Consider the following 19,533-nt stretch of genomic DNA (forward strand, 5'->3'; position numbering starts at 1 on the left):
CTACCACCCTCTGATTTGCAGCCATCCAACCTGATGTCCCATAGGGTGAAATGGTGCTGCGTGGTGGCGGATGGGGGGGGATTGAGGGTAATAACAGAGTGTAATCCCTGCGGCTGGCGAATTAAAGACCTAATCTCCCCCCAAACAGGGATTAGCAGCATTGCACAGGGTGGAGTGGCACACAGGCCATATATGCTGACTGGCTGTTGGGCACCAGGACAGACACACTAACACACACATGCACAAACGCAGCTACACACACAGAAACCCAACGAAATCATACAGTAGCTCTAAAAAAAATAGGCTAAGCCTCAAACAAGAGGCACAAGCACTGAAGGAATTATCTGCAGTGTGTGTGTGTGTGTGTGTGTGTGTGTGTACCTCTCTCGCTCGCATCGTCCACCAGGACAATCTCCTCCAGCAGTGTGTGTGGAGAGCGGTCGATGACGGAGTGGACGGTTCGCAGCAGTGTGCTCCACGCCTCATTGTGAAATACAATCACCACGCTGGTACGGGGAAGATTATCGGGGTATAACTTGTTCTTGCACCTACAAAGAGAAAATGAAACAATCAGAATAAAACATTAATGGCACAAAAAAAAAAACTGCTTTCAATGCGGAATGATAGAAAGATACGTGATGCAACTACAAATATGGATACAAAGCAAATCTCAAATCAACAGACAACACACTGTCAAAATGACAGCAAGAGGAGGTGTGAGAGAAATGCATCAAAAACTAACACACAACGGTTGCACAGACAACCACGTGTGCAATAAGTGAAGTTGTAGGCTTTGAAGTACACAGACAAAACTGAACTGACAGAGACAGAGCGAGAAAAAGACTGTAGTAGACACATCACAATCCAGCCTCTGTCTGATTGTAAGAGACTGCCACAGAGAGCTGCAGCTAAAGTGAGTCCACACGAGAGAGAGAACTGAACGAGAGGGAAATAGCTGGGACTTTAAACATTAACTAAACCGCATTAGTCAGTCCTGGAATCACTGGATTAATCAGATCATCATTTGTGACCTCATGAAAAATCATATTTTTATCGACTTCAAACGCTGAAAACTGAGGGTGAATAATGAGCGAGCAGCCGAGCGTATATATATATCCCCAAATTTAGACGGAGAAAGACAGACACACAGAACTAGTGGGTCAGCATGATGACAGTTGATTAGTGATGCTAATTAGAGTGTGAGTCATTATCATAGCAGTGTAGAGCACACACACACATCAACCTCTGATTGAGAGACACACAGGGATGTAGATGTCTGACAGAGCAGAGCAGAGTGCAGACAAGAGAAAACGGATATTAGTGTCACAGACTTATTTAAATGGTTCTCCACAGAATTCCCAGAGAAATACTTAATGATTATACTGGCTATTTTGTAAAGGCGGGGGGAGAAAAAAAAAATCGATACAGCATAGTATCGGTATATGTTGCGTGGACACACGGATGTCCAGTATTGATCTTTTATAAAAGCTAGAGTGCAGATACTGGTATCATATGAAACCAGAAAACCTAAGTGTAAGAATCGATTGGTACTAACCATGTCATGTTAGCTTTTCGGGAAGAAAGCTAAATAACGCTAAATGCTAAATTTTTGGTAAGGAAATACTGGCATGGCCATTTTTTTAAAGGGGTCCCCTGACCTCTGACCTCAAGATATGTGAATGAAAACACTGAGATGAACAGAGTGACAACTGTATCTTATTAGATAAAACAGATGTTGGCAAACTGCATAATTTGCAGTCGGAAAAAAAGTAATAAATCACAATATATCACAATATATCTTATAGCAATACTCAGTGTATCGTAAAATGTTTAAAATCACAATACGATCGTATCATGACTTAAGTATGGCGATTATATCATATGGTGGGGCCTCTGGTGATTCCCACCCCTATTGGTTTGCACTGTTTAGGCATTAAGTACGTTTGTGATGTTTAAATCACACTTGCCCACTTTCCAAAGCATAGTTATGACTTTAAGATTGATTTTGTATCTCCCAGGCAGCCACTGATTAAGGTTTTATTTGATCTTAGTATGAAAATCAGCTTGCAGAGATTTGAAACTTAGTGAACCTTTTTATACCAGTTGCCTTGATTTTTACAAAAAAAGTTCTCTGGCTATTTTATCATATATCAGAAAATCTACTGCTGTATTTTATGATATTTATCACTTTTATGATATCTCATATAGAATAATAGAAGATTGTGTCCATATTGCAGCTTATAAACACTTTTATTACTTTGGCTGACAAAATGAGTTTGGGGGTTGCAAGAAAGACAATCTTTCAATTTGCGGGTTCTTTCCGAGAGTGATTGATGACTTCTGAGACAGTTTTATTTCGGTGTTATTGAGACGACGGTAGACGCTGCACAAAATACCACACATTCACACACTACACTGCAAGATGTCTGGAAAGAAACATGTGTCACGAAGAAAGTACATTGCCCTTTTGACAAAGCTTTAAACAAGTTTGTCACATCATATCCACCTTTTTTAAGTCTTTCATAATCATCTCACCGACCACAACAGCTCCGAATGCACGCCCTATTCTTTGGGAATAATACACATATTACAGATGGATTGATTTGCACAACAGATTGCAGAAAATATGGACTAATCCAATTCCAAATGAATGTTAAATGTTACTCTCCTACTAAGACAAAAAGCACACGTCAGTTTTGCTGGAGAACAAGTTAGTCACGGGAGACGGAGGCACTCCTCTGCAGCCTAACATGATACCTGCATGTAAGCTCTCCGACGTTAAACTGCCTCACAGTCAAAGTGTTTTTGTCAAAAGACGCTCAGTGAGCTGCTCAAACTGTCATCTATTTATGACAAAACCGAAGCCAGCTTGTGACTTCCTTCCTCTGACAGATTCAACTCTCACAATAGCCAAAATGGAATATGATCTCTCATCATAACGCCCTCCCTCCTTGTGATCATCCAGAGCACTGGAATGCTTCCTCTCTCTCTGCTGCTGATTCTAACAGAAGGAATGTAACAGCGACGGAGAAGAGGAGGTCAAGAATATACTCCATCCTGCAGCTGCCTCTGGAGCATGTTAAATAACACACACACACTCACACACACAGAGATTCTCAGGCTGTTGTGTGTATGTGTGAGTGCTCGTACTCTCTGCAAGGAAGGGAGGTTGATGATCACACAAGATGATTCACTGTAAAAACAGAGACACCCTTAGAGTCACGTCAGATTATTAGTTCTCTCTTCTCCGTTCTCACAAACAGAAAACTTTCCACTTTTCAAACACAATCTTCGCTGTGCGTCTAATGGAAAACAAGACCTCTGTGTGTCCACCAAAACAAGACGTGTTGACACACAATGGCAAACACATGATTGTGAATTTTAAAAAACTGAGGAGTGGTTGTGAGCTCTGTGTATCCAAACAGTTACCGGAGCAACATTTGGCAACAGCACAGCAGGGTAATGAGCTACAGGCTGTTTCTCCAGCCAGTGGATTGTGGGGATAGTCAGAAAGGGCGGGCAGACTGGTTCTGATTAAACTCCATCACTCTTTGCAACATTAAACTCGCACACACACACACACACATACATACACACACATACATCTACAGTATATATGCGTTCTCATAAAAATGTTGCAGTCAGCATCCAAAAAAGGAGAAAATGTCAAGTTGTCTAAGAGGTGTGGTCATGGAAAGGGTTTTCATATACTGTAGATCCACCCAAACACATGCACACACATGCAAGCACAGGCGTCATCACACACACTTGACTGTAATGTCCTGTCCTCTCCTGTTTGTTTGGGGTTTTTTACACTCAGTGGCTGCACTGCTGACAATAATGAAAATAAACCATCAGTGAGTTTCCACTTCAAAGTTCCAGCTAATGGTGACCCGCTTGGCGATGATGAATTCATTCACACAGTTTCCCTAAACCTGCCGATTCACACTCGCAAATAAACACAAACGTATGCGTACCTACACACGCAGACACATTGCCTTGCTCGATATTGACTCGGTCTTATCTCCTAATTGGAAAAGCAGATAGACGGAGAGGAGGCTGAGTGAAAACACACCTAGTAATCAACTCTCGCTCAAAGACTAAAACCCATTTCACGGATCAATGTCCTCTTTCTTTCCCGCCTGTCTAGTGTGCCCGTGCCCCTGCCTGTCAGTCTCGTGTGTGTCAGTCAGTCTTTCTGTGTATCGCTCTGAAAACCTTCATTACTGATCTAAGCATGTTCCTCTGCTGAAGCGCATAAAGGGGCAGAGGGGGGATGGGAGGACGAGCTGGATTCCACCTGCTTGAACTAACCTTGACGTATCTTCCGAGCTGCTGGTCGGATGCACACCTGTCTGCTGTTCTGACTGCCTCTCTCTGCCTGTCTGATGACTGAACAACCTGCTGCCATTGGCACTGACAGGCACTTAAGTGAGACTAAACTCCTCATTATAGAGAAGAAGGACTTGCAAATTGCACATATAACCTGGTATTACTGAAGCAAAATATAAAAAGGGGCAGCATGATATGGTATCATTACCTCCTTAATGTGATGTACTTCCTTTTTAAACAGGACAGCGAGGGATCTATCGTTAAGGTGAACCGAGGGGCTATTAGTCATGGAGAGAAAGGCAGTTTGATTTGACAGGAAAGGCAGAAAGGCCTCATTACTGTATTGGTTGGACCATTAGCAGTGTTGAAGTCAAGACCACATTATTCAAGACCAAGTCATGACCAAGACCAGACCAGTGCGAGTCCCACACTGCACGACACACATGTGGAACATGCAAACCACAAGCACTCCTCAAATGTATCTGAAAGATCCACATTACTTTAAAAACAAATGAAGATTCCTCTTCATTCATCTCTTTTTTTTTCATATGAGCATTCACGGTAATGATTTTAACAAATAAATCAGACAATGCACAGAAACATTTAGTGAAATCCCATTAATAATAAAATCCTGAGTCCTTTTTGTCCGAGGCCCAGACAAGGCCGAGTAAAAATGCGGTTTATTCCGAGAACGAGAACTTCAAAAAGTGGTCTTAAGACCGATCTCGAGTACTACAACACAGCCTTTTATTAACGCACGCAAGTGCAGCGTGAGCTCAGCACATAAAATCACTGGCTAGCTGTGTCCCGATGACTCACTGTGCATAATGAGGTCACTTTCACACCTGGTGCATTTGGTCCTGACCAAGAGAAAAGAAATTATACATGTTACATTTTAGTTCTGGTCCGGTTCGTGTTCACACCAAGAGGCAACATCCGATGCTGGGAAATGAAGCCAACGCGTAAGTGCCAAAAAACTTGAGGCTTTAAATCATATTAAGGCTTAAAGTCCGGCATTGGTACATTGAGGGTGTGGCCGCTTTGAGTGAAAGGAGGGTGTCGTCTCAGGTCACTAGCTGCTAGCTGTCTGCGGTGTCACCCGGGCCAGCCTCAGCTCCACTGACAATCCACTTCTTTTTAGATTAGCCAGAGGTTAGGCTGTGTCATCACTGCCAAGACGCCGACACAACGAGCTTCACAGCGGCTCTTCAGAAACCTATGGGTGACTTCACAGAGACTATGTCCATATTTTATACAGTCTATGGTTCACACTGGCTTTTTTAAAAATGAACCGAGAGCCGTAAGCAAGTTATACAGACTGACGGGAAACTTATTCACTGGACAGTTTGGGCTACTGTCATCCTGGGTCATCATCAATGCTACAGGAGCACAAAATCCAGTGACTGGCTGTGCTGCACTTTAATACGTCTTACGTGTTAGTATGTTCTTTGGTATCAAAAGGAGGTCAAAAGAAATAACTGATTATGAGCCTTAATGATATTAATAGACTGCAAGCCCTATGTTATGAACAAACAGGTAGAGACGTCTTGTCTAGGTATATTACAGAGGGGCATCACTATGGAATTACTATGTCACACACGCTTTAATGGACTTAATGAACTGCCAGTACACACAGGACACAACACACAACAGTTTTAAGCTTTTGACGGTCTTCATCAGAGAAAAAAACCCACACTCATGATGATTTGCAGAAATATGTACACCGCTTATATGGATTGCTTGTCATGAGAGTGCTTCCTGTACAGTTCACAAACAGCAGATGGTTTAAGAGTAGTTTAGCTTTCGTTTCATTTGCTTTCAGACCACAAACAAACCGCACTACAGTTCAGGTGGTACTGAGACTCTCAGTTTCAGGTGGTTTCAGTCTGGCTGGTTAGTCATCACCAGAGTTAAATTGACAGCTTTCACACGAGCCCAAATGAATCACACTAAACGGTTAAACAAGTACGTTTTAAACACTGTGGAAGCACTAGAAAAACATCAGTGTGCTGTCCACAGACTGTATTGTCCCAAAATGCATTGCACAAGGGAAATGGAGGAGTTGCTCACAGCTGGAAAAAATTAAAACGACTTGTGGATGATAGTAAAACAGCTTTGTGAACACGTCAGAAAACCCCCCAAAAAAACTATTAAATCTTTTGGAAACATTCTGCTGTATATGTGTGAAGTGTGATAAGCAGTGGTATTTCAAAATCACAGCTGGACTGACATGCATTGGTACATGTATTGTATGATTTCCACTTATAGTGATCACGCCTGTCCGGGGTCAAATTGAGCACCATAATCGGATGATTATTTTAATAGAATTTTGTTTCTCTTTATCTCTCATGCAGATTACCATCTAATTGACATTTGTATCTTCTGCCTTTTCCCTCACCAAGGACCCGCTTGGGGTGAGGTTTCGCCCCTTTGCCGAGGCTCCTCGTTCACCCGCCTGCAAAAGCACTGAGCTCCAGGTGCTGGTGGCATTAAGGGAGGTGGGCCGGGCGCCATGTGCTGCTGCGCCACCACAGCACTGGTTGAGGATCAGCAGAGTTGCACAATGGGGGCATTACGTGATCAGGCATTATCAATCCACTTGACGAGGGCACCTTCTACTACAGGTGCTTTCCCCGTGTGCATTTGTTTTCCTTTTGTTCGTTCTTTTTTGCATGCTAACTACAGGGCATAAACCGAGACTGTTTTTAGCACATACTGCATGTACAGTCAGTATACGGTATGCAATTGGGACACACCAACTGACACCCATGTATTTTTTCAGGCCACCACACCCTGTCTAATTCACTGTCTGAGTTTCACTGTTTTAATCACTTTGTAAAGCACACTTTTATGAACCTTTATCTTATATGTAATTTCCCATGATTTGTAGTGTTTCTAATATCATCACTCAGTCTGAATGTTTTCCAATTCTACTCCTATATATTGTATATATATCATGTCCTTTATTAAAACACTTACAGACCTCAATTAATGGAAGACTTTTTTGCTCAGATTAATCTTCCAACACTATCAGAAGAACAGGAAAGTTTTCTTAACAGCCCCATTACAAGAAATTAAGTAGCTAATGCCATCAAAAAGCTTCAGAGTGGGAAGTCGCCAGGGCCTGATGGGTTCTGTTCTGAATTTTATAAGGAGTTCCAAGACTTACTTTTGGAACCGTTACTTGAAATGTTCAATCATTCATTTTCTATTGCAGATTTGCCACAGACTCTTAAAGAGGCTAACATATCACTTATCTTAAAGAAAGGGAAATGTCCTGAATCCTGCTCATCCTATAGGCCGATAGCTCTTTTAAATGTGGACAGAAAATTGCTTTCTAAAATTTTAGCTACTCGTTTGGAGGACCTTCTGCCCATATTAATTAAAGAGGATCAAACTGGCTTTATAAAAGGCAGAAACTCAACTAACAATGTCAGACGTCTCATTAATGCTATTCAGGCCTTTAAACAAAAATCTATAGATGGTCTGGTGCTTTCTCTGGACGCAGAGAAGGCATTTGACCGAATTGAGTGGCCTTTTTTAATTTACACATTAGAAAAATTTGGTCTTGGTAATAATTTTGTGAAATGGGTTGAAATCATTTATAATGATCCTCAAGCTGCGGTTATGACTAATGGACTTAGATCAGAGTATTTTAGTACACATAGAGGAACTAGACAGGGCTGCCCTCTATCGCCTCTCCTGTTTGCATTGGCCATTGAGCCACTGGCTGAGGCCATTAGAAGAGAGCCCTCTATATGTGGTCTGCAGGTCGGAGAGATATGCCATAAGATAACATTGTATGCTGACGACGTCCTAGTTTTTCTAACTGACCCAGAGACATCTGTTTCAGCCCTCATTAAGGTGATTAACATGTTTAGCAAATTCTCTGGGTATAAGATTAATTTAAACAAATCAGAAGCTATGCCCCTGGGTACTCTAACTACTATACCTAATACGGTCCCATCCTTCCCTTTCAAATGGTCCCCTGCAGGTTTAGTCTATTTAGGTATTTTTATTACCCCATCATTTAATCAGTTGTATAAAGCCAACTTTATCCCTTTATTTGGTAAAATAAGGCAAGATTTAGAGCGTTGGAACTCACTTCCTGTTTCTTGGTTAGGACGTATAGCCCTGATAAAGATGAATGTGTTACCTAGGCTACTTTATCCCATTCAAATGATTCCCATATTGTTTTCGAATAGGGTTCTTAAAGATTTGAATAGCTGGCTCAGCTCTTTCATATGGAGCAAACGTAGACCTAGACTCAAAATGTCAGTTCTACAATTGCCAGGTTCAATGGGTGGTTTAGACCTGCCAAATATCAAAGTATACCAGCTGTGTGCTCACTTGAGATTTATATCTGAATGGGTGAAAGATGAGGCATCTTCTGCTTGGCTGAACATTGAAGCATCATTGTCCCAGCGTAGACTACAGGATTTATTATTTTTTAAGAATTTTAAGGACATAAGAAATAATTGTATAAATCCAATAACAATCAATGCTTTAAAGGCATGGCGATCAGTCCGTCGTCTGGAGGGGAGGTCCAAATTAACTTCCACACTTACCCCAATAATAAACAACCCTGAATTTTTGCCAGGGATATTGGATTCTGGTTTCCAACAATGGAACAATAAAAATATTACAAAATTGGGAGACTTACTTTCAGATAATAGTCTCATGTCATTTGAACAATTGATAAAGGAATACCAACTCCCAAAACAAGATTTCTTTCGGTTTTTACAAATAAGGCATTATATCACTAAGAGTACAACCATTATAGATCATCCTGAGGTGTCTGCTATTGAGAAAATGCTGTTTCAACGACCAACGAAGGTGTCTCTGAGTTTGCTATATAATGTAATGAATGGCAAGTATACTACAAATACACAGAGGATTAGGAGTGTGTGGGAGAAGGAATTGTCAGTGACTATTAATGATGAGACATGGGACGATATTTGGAGTCATGCCAAAAAGATATCTATCTGTACCCGGATGAAAGCAATCCAATTTAAAATTATACATAGAATACATATATCCCCTAATCGCAGGCATTTCTTTGACCCCTCACTTTCTCCTCTGTGTCTCAAATGTAAAACAGAAATAGGTACCTTAACCCATTGCCTTTGGTCGTGTCATAAATTACAGAAGTACTAGTCTGAAATATTATGTCAAATGGAAAAGATATTTGATAAGGATTTAGAAATGAATCCAATGTCTTTGATTTTAGGAATACCAAGTACAAATATAATTACTGCAGCCAACAAAAGGTTATATAACATTCTTACATTTGCTGCTAGAAAAAATATACTACTACAGTGGATCAGTGATAAGAAACCCTCTGTACAAGGCTGGCGAAAAGTGATATTTGAGATGGTCCCTTTGGAATATCTGACAAATATTATACATACCAAAGTAGATCAGTTCCATAATATCTGGCAACCCTATCTGAATTATATTGGACCCGAACTCTCTTCCATTATCTTACAAGGAGTCTCTTAAACATTACCTCATATATCCTGTGACTTCCCTGCACTATGGACTATTTCCTATGACCTCCTATATACATTTTTTTTTTTTTACCTGAGCTGTACCAGTGTTTTTTTTGTTGTTGTTGTTGTTTTTTCTCTTTTTCCTTTATCCTTATTGTGTTTGTGAAAATAGGAAAACCCAATGAACATATTAGTGTAAAAAAGAACAAAAAAAACAAAACACCAACAGTTGTGGAGTGGTATAAACTGATATTTGAGCTAATATCAATGGAATATCTAACATACAGATTTAAATGTAAAATGGGTGATTTCTTTCAGACTTGGATATCCTTTTTTAAATATGTTGGTGAAAAACTTGAACTAAAGGGTCTGATAGATTGCAATATTGAAAATTTGCCAAAGGGACATTTTTGGTTCGTAGGGCGAGATATTTATTTGTTGACTTATTTATTTTGTTTTGTTTTCTTATTTTTCTTAAAATGTTTTGTTGCATCAGTGTCGATTGCGATAAATTGTAACGGACTGAGCGCCTCCTTATCCCTATTTATATACATACATAGATGCTTTGATTTTTCAAATACATATGTGATTGTGTAAAATCATCTCTTTGAGTATATTAGGTGCTATGTATACTGTGTGTTAGGGATCTAAATCTGGTGTTTAGTTATTGTGACCAATGTGTGCTGATTTATTGTTGGTTTTGTCGGTGTTTGTGTTTAAAAGCATAATAAAAATGTTGTGGAAAAAAAAAAAAAAACACTTACAGATGAATATAAATCTAAAACGTTATTAGAATTGTCGTTGAGGTTATCCTCTCTACTTTAACTCATGCGTCCATACATCTGTCTCGCTCTATGTCGTTAATCATAACTAACCTTTACAGAACAACGGCGGCTCACTGTGTGACTGATTGTGCAGGTTTCAGGCCAGACGTCTGGCTTGCGGTTCATAACTGATCACCAGTGGGGACTATCCCAACAGTGGATGGCAGTGAGAGACATTTTGAAGGGAACATAATGAGTGGAGTAAGAGTAAGTGACAGGACAGATGATTAGCTGCAGGGAGGCTGCTCACCCTTCCAGGCGGACGTCGGGCAGTGACCGATTGAGAGCAATCATCTCAGAGGCCATGAGGTTGAACTGGTTGATCTTAAACATCTCCTTCATCTTCTCCTGGTTCTCCTTCGGGATCACCACAGGCTTCCCCCCTTCACCGGGCCCATCCCGCGGCCTGGTCAGGGAATCTGCAGCAGACACATACACATCAAGCACACACAGAGGATGCTGGTGGACGTGCTGTGATGAGTGTGTCTCTGTGATCACATGTATATGTGTGGCAATATACACTCACCTAGTCTCCCGGGCAGTCCTCTCTCCTTTTTGTCATCACACTTGTTGCACTCGCTGAAGTAGAGCAGGATGAACATGTCCAGCATCACCCACACCAGAGAGGTGGCCAAAACCACCTTACAGTAGGCGAACCTCCGCATCCTAATAAAGTAAAGAGAGACGGGAGGGGAAGAGAGAGATGTTAAAGCTCTGGCTGAGGTGAGGAGTGATGGCGAGTCCTGAGCTGCACACACAATCACAGGCTTTTCCAAAGCTCTGCCGAGGAGATCACGGTTTAGTTCTCCTCACTCCCCTCAACCTCCACCCCTCCCACATCTCTACCCAGAAGTATCTTCCCAACACCTCCATTTGTCCTTCCGCCAGCCTGTCTGTCTGTCTGTACGTCTAACTCTCAGCTCTTATCTGTCGGCTGTTTATCAGCGCCGCTCCAAATGGTCACCGTCACACTCAGAGAGAGCCTCAAAATGAGCACTATGCATTTGCTGTATTTCAATCTTACATCACTCCAGAAGAAAAATAGGAAATGTAAGAGGGCATTTTTAAAAGTTGATCGGTTTAGGTTAGTGTCTGGCAGCATTATAAGCGTGGTGAACATTGACATCTGTGTTTTGGATAGGATGTTTCATGGTATCTAAATAAAGCTTTAGCTGCTTTCAAGTTTCAAGCAAAGTTACACGGCGGAAACAGACATCTTCTGAGTTCCCAAACACCCTGCGGTGCACAAGCCCATCTCCACCATTTATACATGCAACATACCAAATCCCTGTGTGCTAAAGTGCAGTCAGACACACGCTTGCAGGTGAGCACACACACACACACACACAACACACAACACACACACACACACACACACACACAGCAGAGAGCTGTGATAGTAATTGCTTTTCTTTGGCAGGCAGCGAGAGATAGACACAACCACATTAAAATTCCTCTGCTCCCCTTTCCTTCTCTCCTCCAGCGCCATCTCTCCTCTCTTTGGCTGATTCTCTGCCTCAGTGATCCCTCAGGTTGCAGCAGCACAAGCAGAAGGGAGAAAATTAATTTGGCCACGGTGATTTCTCTCGTGCCCCTGGGAGGTAAAAAAAAAGTGTTTGTGCATAGTTAGCTTAGCTTAGCTTAGTTTAGTTTAGCTTTGCGTAGCAGCCACAGAGGACGGAGAAACTGCAGAGCAGCATTTCTAAATTCCACCTGATAGGATTCTGGAGGCACAAAGTGCCGTCCACAGCAGAAAACAGGGGGGGGAAATTTGTCTGTTCTCTCAGTTTGTCTTTTCTCAGACTTTTGTGACAGTTTCAGTGTCCTGACAATGTGGTAGTTTGACCAGTTCTAGCAGGTTAAAGCTAAGTATGCAATGTATGTATGTATGTATGTATGTATGTATGTATGTATGTATGTATGTATAGCCGGGCAATTTCTCTCTGGGCAGAAACATCCGACAAAATAGGAAAACGTAATGCTTGCTGACCACAAATAGCCACTATAATCATGCTAATTGTAATAACTGCTTGCAATGAGAGATGAGGGCTGCAACAAATAGTCAATAACAAGGAGCCCTATGTCATATGACAACTGCTGCAGCAACATACTGCTTTCAGATCATGCCCAGATGACCCCGAGACCTAAAATGTCATAGCTCTTGTCAAGCTTGTCATGTGACTGAAAGGAGTTTTGTAACCTTGCAAGCTCTCTCATTCTGACAAAGAGAAACTAGTGCAGAGAAACCACCTTGGAGATAAATGCTCTGATCGCTAGTCCTAAAATCATTCAATCAAATCAAGTAAACTACAGCAAAAAGGGTTTTGACGAGGTTAATGCAAGTGCATCGTGTTACAGCAGTTTGTCAGTTCAGTCAGCTGCAGATTGAATCAAATTAAAAATGTGACCCTTGGTTTACAAATCTCTTAGTGGCCTGGCATCTACATGAAGAACCTTTCATGTCAGATCATTTGACAGAGGCTTATTTAACTTTATCAGCATATCAGCTTTCCTGATGCCTCACCTCTGGAGCTCCAGCCACACTGAAATATGGGATGGTCTAAATAGAAAATGACACCTTTTTAATTTGATTAAGATGTTCTAATGATACATAATACACAGCTTAAAAGGCATGGTGGGTGATCTTGAGCACTAGCAAGAGTATGATCCAACCGAAACACCAAGCCTAGTGTTGCCAACTCTTTTCCAATGAAAGTAGCTAGCAGCACAAGCTGCTGCTGACTTCTCCAGAAGTCCATAAATTTAGCAAGAAAGTCACCAAGTTGGCAACATTGACAGTCTGTCGCTTCAGGCCTCCCTCCAAAGCCACTCTCCCAAAATTATCATTACGAACATAAACATATAATGAACGTAAACAACGACCATGGCTATTGTTAGTACTCAAAGCTGTCGAGCTAGCAGCTTGTGGAAGACTCCGGTGACGCGGAATGAGTGCAGGGCAGAGTGCACACAGGAAGGCAGGCAGGTAGTCAGGCAGGTAGGCAGGTTTATAAACCCTAGGTTTATTACAGTCCTGCAACAGCCACAGATACCCAATTATTTTTGTCAGAGCATATGATTTATTGATTTCTGTTGGGGTGTAAAGAAAATTTCAACTAATATAACAAAAAATGTTTCTAAAATCTTTACCAACCCTACCTTTAATATATACAGCTTTACAAATATACTCTGTGTTTTGTGAAAATTTATCCGCCACTATTTTGATAATTGACAAATTGTTAGGCAGTTTCCAAGTAAAAACACTAAACTGCTTTTCTTTGTCTTATGTGATAGTAAACTGAATATCTTTGGGTTTTGGACTGATCTTGATCAGACCAAACACTAAATTTCAGGACGTCACCTTTGGCTTTAGGAAATTGTGATAAGCAATTTGACATTTTATAAACCAAACAATTAATGGTTAAAATATAATCAGCAGAATAACTGATACTTTCAGTCTGATTAAACCCCTGTGTTTATTTTATTCAAATAAACTGGAAAAACAAAGTTCGGAAACTTGTGTTTGGTCGATTATTTCTCTGTTGTAACAATGCTAATGGTCATTGTATTTTACATCGTTGGAAAGCCTGTTTATTTACCTTCGCAATGATGTCCAACTTGTAAGGATCATGCATTTGTGGGATGAGCAGCACAGCTGATTATGTGGGTAGCGCCCAAGAAAAATTTGCCAAAATGCTCTGAACAGTGTATTCTCATAAGGCTACCAGGAAGCCTGCAATGACTGCCCTTCACTGTCAGGCCCGTTGGCGCTGGTGTCGACAACACAGACAATGGAACCTGAACATGTGGGGTAATGTCATGTTAAGTGATGAGTCCAGGTTCTGTCTGCGAAAGTCGGACGGCAGGGTCAAAGTATGGAGACGACGCGGAGAGCGCTATGCTGATTGTAGCACCGATGGAGTAACAGCTTTTGGTGGGGGCAGTGTCATGGTATGGGGCGGCATCTTCCTCACTGGCAAAACAAGGCTTGTCATCATTGAAAGCCATCTCAATGCAGTGAGATATCGGGATGAGATTCTGCAGCCAGTGGCGATCCCATATCTCCACAATCTGGCACCTAACTTCATCCTCCAAGATGACAACGCTCGCCCCCACAGAGCCAGGGTTATCACAGACTACCTCCACAATGTGGGAGTAGAGAGAATGGAACGGCCTGCCAAGAGTCCACACCTCAACCCAATTCAACACTTGTAGGATCAGCTTGGGTCACTCTAACCCTCTACGTGTTAGAGTGACCAACACAACCTCGTTGGCTGACCTGCAATGAATCCTGGTTGAGGAATGGAACGCCATCCCACAGCAACTCAAACAACTCAAAACAAGAGTCAACACCAACAGGAGAATACATTGTTTACCATTGACGGAGCATTTTGGCAAATTTTTCTTGGGCGCTACCCACATAATCAGCTGTGCTGCTCATCCCACAAATGCATGATCCTTACAAGTGGGACATCATTGCGAAGGTAAATAAACAGGCTTTCCAACGATGTAAAATACAATGCCAATCAGCATTGTAACAACAGAGAAATAATCCACCAAACACAAGTTTCCAAACTTTGTTTTTCCAGTATAGATTGCAAAGCATTTTGAGTTGCTGAAATCGACTTGTTAACACAATTGTTAAGGTTAACACAATTTCAAATCCTCAATTGTGATATTTTTCCACATGAAGTAGTTCTTTATTTAATTAATAGCTAAAAAAAATCTAAAGATTAATCAACACAATAAAGGTTACTTGCAGTCCTGAGCACTAAATACACACATCTATTTGTAGTTTCACAAGAACCTCATATCACAGTAGGTGACGATTTTCACATGTGGCATCATGTGTGTGTGTGTATGTATATGTGTGTGTGTGGTAGTGGCATGTTCACACCATTGACTGCAGTCATGGTTCACACACACAGGTGTTACTCTTAGTGCAGTGAGTGTAGAGAGAGCACATGGGTGACGACTGAGTGCTAGAGATCATTTCAGTTGTAAACCTTAACACTCCAAATGTGTCCCAGTTTACTACCTTTTGCAGTGTATGTGAATGACATCAGCTGACAGGAAGTAAACATGGACCCAAGCTGTTGCCTAGCAATGCAATTATGTTGAAACAGTCTGTTACTGTATCTTATCATAGCTTTCACCCTTACGTCTACTCTCTTTGATATATAACCTCTGTAATTTTCTCTAAGTCACAGTTAGGTACCCAGTTTTTCTCAGAAAAATCAACGGCAATATTAACGTTACTGTCGCCGTCTAGAAGCCACAGAGGCTAACAATTTAGCAAGCGGGTAACATAATGCAGTAAATGCAAAGGCTAATGACAGAAGAAAAAGATGAGGCCGTTGGGAATATCAATATTTTCCTCAAATTATAAATTTACAAAGAATTACAATGTATGACTAAAATTACAATATGCATCCAAAAATAAACATTTCTGACGACGTCAACAAACACGTCACAACTTGTGAACTCGGAGGTCGTGAATACCTCAAGAGGGGGGCGTTCATATGGACTCTTGTCGTGAACGCGGTAAACACGACCCCATTTGAAGGCACCATTACACTACACTCAGGACTGTTGTGGGGAAAATCAACATAAAACTAAATAAACGTGGTAGATGTTATAAAACACATTCCGGTATAACAGTAAGTTAATTCACAGATCCTCCCGGACATCCTCAAAGAATTCGCCAAATTGCTCGCCTCACTGTTTGGATCACTCCTCTCAGAATTCTTGAAATTCCAGGATCAGTGGGAAGCCTGAAATCCAGTCCCTGCTCTACAATCTCTCTCCTTTCTGCTTCTCTGACCACCGCTGAGTTGTACCGGCCTCGCTTGACCTCCACACTAACATGACACAACCTGATAACACAGCAGAATCTTGGATCCCTTGCACCTTTTCCTGGCGCACAGGCAGAGCTAGAGCACATATGCCAAACACATAACGGCGCACTCGGGCGCAGACAGACACCGACATGGAGGCACTCCGTCACAGAGACGCACACACGTATATTCTTGCTCACAAAGTCGTGTCAAAATGCTGTCAGAGATGTCAACTGGTTTCCCTGAATGCCATTTGATCACAGTGGATGTGAAAGAAGTAGACAGCAGCGCTCCAAGCAGCAGCAGAGAAGATTTATAAGCATGTACATTGACTTAACACACTTTCCCATCGCCATCACTCAGCCATGTCTCTCCACTCACTGTATTTCTAATCAGGCATGGCAGAGGACACCTCAGGTCTCCTCTGTGCTCACTGCAGCCTCGGGCCCTGCTTCTCTGTGTGTGTGCGAGTGTGTGTCAGTTTAGTTTATGTTGGGCGCTAGTCTCTTTGAAGTCTCTTTTAAAACAGTCTGGCTCCCTATGACATTAAACAGACACACAAATCTCCATCCCTCCATCTCCGCGCTCTCTCCCTAATCCATTAACATATCACGTTCCCTCCATCTTTCTTTTATATCTCCATCCTGGGCATCTCTCTCTCTCTCTCTCACCCCACCCCCACTTCCCTCCTGTTCGTCTCTTAGTGATGTCGTCTCTTTTCAAGAGCGGTTGCCATCACTACTTCCCTACAGGAACACAATTTCCCCCTTCACATCCTTCTCTGTGTCTCTCTTCATATCCCCTCCTCTCCTCTTCTCCACAGGCTTAATCCCTCTTTAGAGAGATTGCACAACCAGAGTTTCTCACAACCACTTGGAAAAACGAGAGAGAGAGAGAGAGAGAGAGAGAGAGAGAGAGAGAGAGAGAGAGAGAGAGAGAGAGAGAGAGAGAGAGAGAGAGACAGAGAGAGAGACAGAGAGAGAGACAGAGAGAGAGACAGAGAGAGAGACACATAGAGACAGAGAGAGACACAGAGAGAGGACTCGCTTTGCAATTTATGACTGGGAGCGGGGGAGCCTCCCTTCTGGGGATTTCATGTTTATATGTGTAAAAGAAAATTAAGAGGGAGGGAGGAAGACGGTAAATATGAGGGAGTGCCAATGAGAGAGAGGAGGATTTATGTGTTACTAATCAACACAAAGTTTGTGCTGCTAATTCCTATAATAAACTACAAACTGTTTATTTGCTTGCTCTCCGTACAGCCTAGTTTATACTTTATGAAACCAGATGCCTTTTAATCCAACCACTTTATCTGTCATAAAGAAGTGTGTAAAAGTGCACGTTGCTGTTTGAAACATCTTCAATGACAAAACAGAAAACCAGAGACGGTGCTTTTCAAGTGCGCGAGCTGTCCTTGGGTCATATGAGCTTGATAAGCTCAACAGTTTCCAAGACAACGCTGATGGGAGCGGTGATTTTCAGAACGGTTGTAATGCCTCTCAACTGGAGCAGAACGAGGAACAGGCTAATATTAGGGAAGTGAGACAGAACAAGGCGGCCCGAAGCCCCGTCTCCATTGCTCTCTATGGAGTAGCCGAGGTACACAGTCGCTGCTGGCAAAAAGGCTGGGGTCACTTCATTTCCAGGTCATAACCTTGACTGCAGAACACAGACTAGTCCCACAGAGGAAGGAGAGCGAGACGATAGAGATAGAGAGGATCCACAGTACATGTGGATGTATTCACAGAATGTATTGTGTACTGTAGATCTACTATATAAGAGTATATTCACATTTATATATGCATTGCATACATTCAACTTCAGGGTTTGCCGCAGTGTTTTATAGCGAAGGAGGACCACCTCCTCATAAAAGTTAATACACTTTTATAAAATAAAACATGAACCTTTAGTGAAAAAGAGCAGAGGCGTTATTTCACACTCAAAATACCGTAAACAGTTATTTCCTGAATGTGGCTATTGTTTAGGCTGTAATCTAAAACTAAATCAATCACAAGACGAGATGGACCAGGAACTGCACGGTTTACCAGCACGTCTAAACATTTTTGTTATATTGTTTTAACCTGACTCATTACGGAAATTGAATATACTCGAAGAGAGAAAGAAAGTGTGAGAGAGAAAGAAACAGAGTTAGAAAAAGTTTGAAAACTCAGTGTAAATAAGCAAAGAGTGAAGCAGACAGAACTGCCCATGGCAGCGTAAAAGTCCCTGCTGAAATAGATTACCGATGCAAAGCTTGGCACAGGCGCAAAGTGGAATTAAACACTTCAATCTCCGATCACTCCGGTATTTTCGGCCAAAATCAATAGACATTATTGTCACAGGGGGTGTTCCCTTGACGGTTGGAGTGAGCCCAGCTGCCTTGCGATACAGTACCCGCAAACCACAGACAGGCACACAGCACATGTATAAAAATAAATAACTTACAACAGACATGAGAACTCACAAAGCACAGCATCATGCATCTTGGTCTGTGTGACGCCCGTGTGCCGTAATCGCTCTTTTAACAACTCATATCACACGGAGAGGAGGCTTTGATGACACAGATTGACACAGTTGGAAGAAAAAACAACATAATAATCATTTACACAATTAACAACACACCACCACAGACTGTGTGTTAATTGGTGTTAACACACTCTCACACATGCACTCTGATCAAATCACAATACTTACAGTCTGAGCTGTTTGACCTGGCCGGTTTGTGTCTCTGGCCTCTGCTCTGTGTGTCAGCTGCTCTCAGTGCTACTACTCCTACCGCTACTACTCATGCCAAGCTGGCAGGATTTACGAGGCTCTGCCATCACAGCAGGGTTTCCCTTCCCTACTAACCACTTCAAAACTCTACCTGGATTTTCTGAACATAAGAATGTGACAAGACGTTACACTGTGCTTTTACTTTCTAGACAGGAATTTGTTCCGATACAAATCATATTTTGTGGCTGTTTACATCTTTTTACAGCACCACGAGCAAATAAGCACAATGTCCCTGAATCTCAATCCAGTATCTGCAAATCAATAATAATGTTT

The 19,533-nt window shown here is 41.8% G+C and overlaps 1 protein-coding gene across 4 annotated transcripts in view; it reads right to left on the reverse strand.

Annotated features, from left to right (window-relative positions):
- Window positions 1-19,533, reverse strand: part of galnt1 (UDP-N-acetyl-alpha-D-galactosamine:polypeptide N-acetylgalactosaminyltransferase 1) — a 56,657-nt gene that overhangs the window by 9,956 nt on the left and 27,168 nt on the right. For all 4 annotated transcript variants that reach the window (XM_074653767.1, XM_074653765.1, XM_074653768.1 and 1 more), the window contains exons 3-5: window positions 11,175-11,314; window positions 10,899-11,067; window positions 382-548 (exon numbers count right to left, since the gene is read on the reverse strand). In XM_074653767.1, the coding sequence (XP_074509868.1) occupies window positions 382-548; window positions 10,899-11,067; window positions 11,175-11,313 (475 nt within the window). In that variant the 5' untranslated portion in view covers window position 11,314. The remainder of the gene's footprint in view (window positions 1-381; window positions 549-10,898; window positions 11,068-11,174; window positions 11,315-19,533) is intronic.

The sequence above is a fragment of the Sebastes fasciatus genome, chromosome 12 (genome assembly GCF_043250625.1).
Source record: "Sebastes fasciatus isolate fSebFas1 chromosome 12, fSebFas1.pri, whole genome shotgun sequence".
Lineage (NCBI taxonomy): Eukaryota > Metazoa > Chordata > Actinopteri > Perciformes > Sebastidae > Sebastes > Sebastes fasciatus.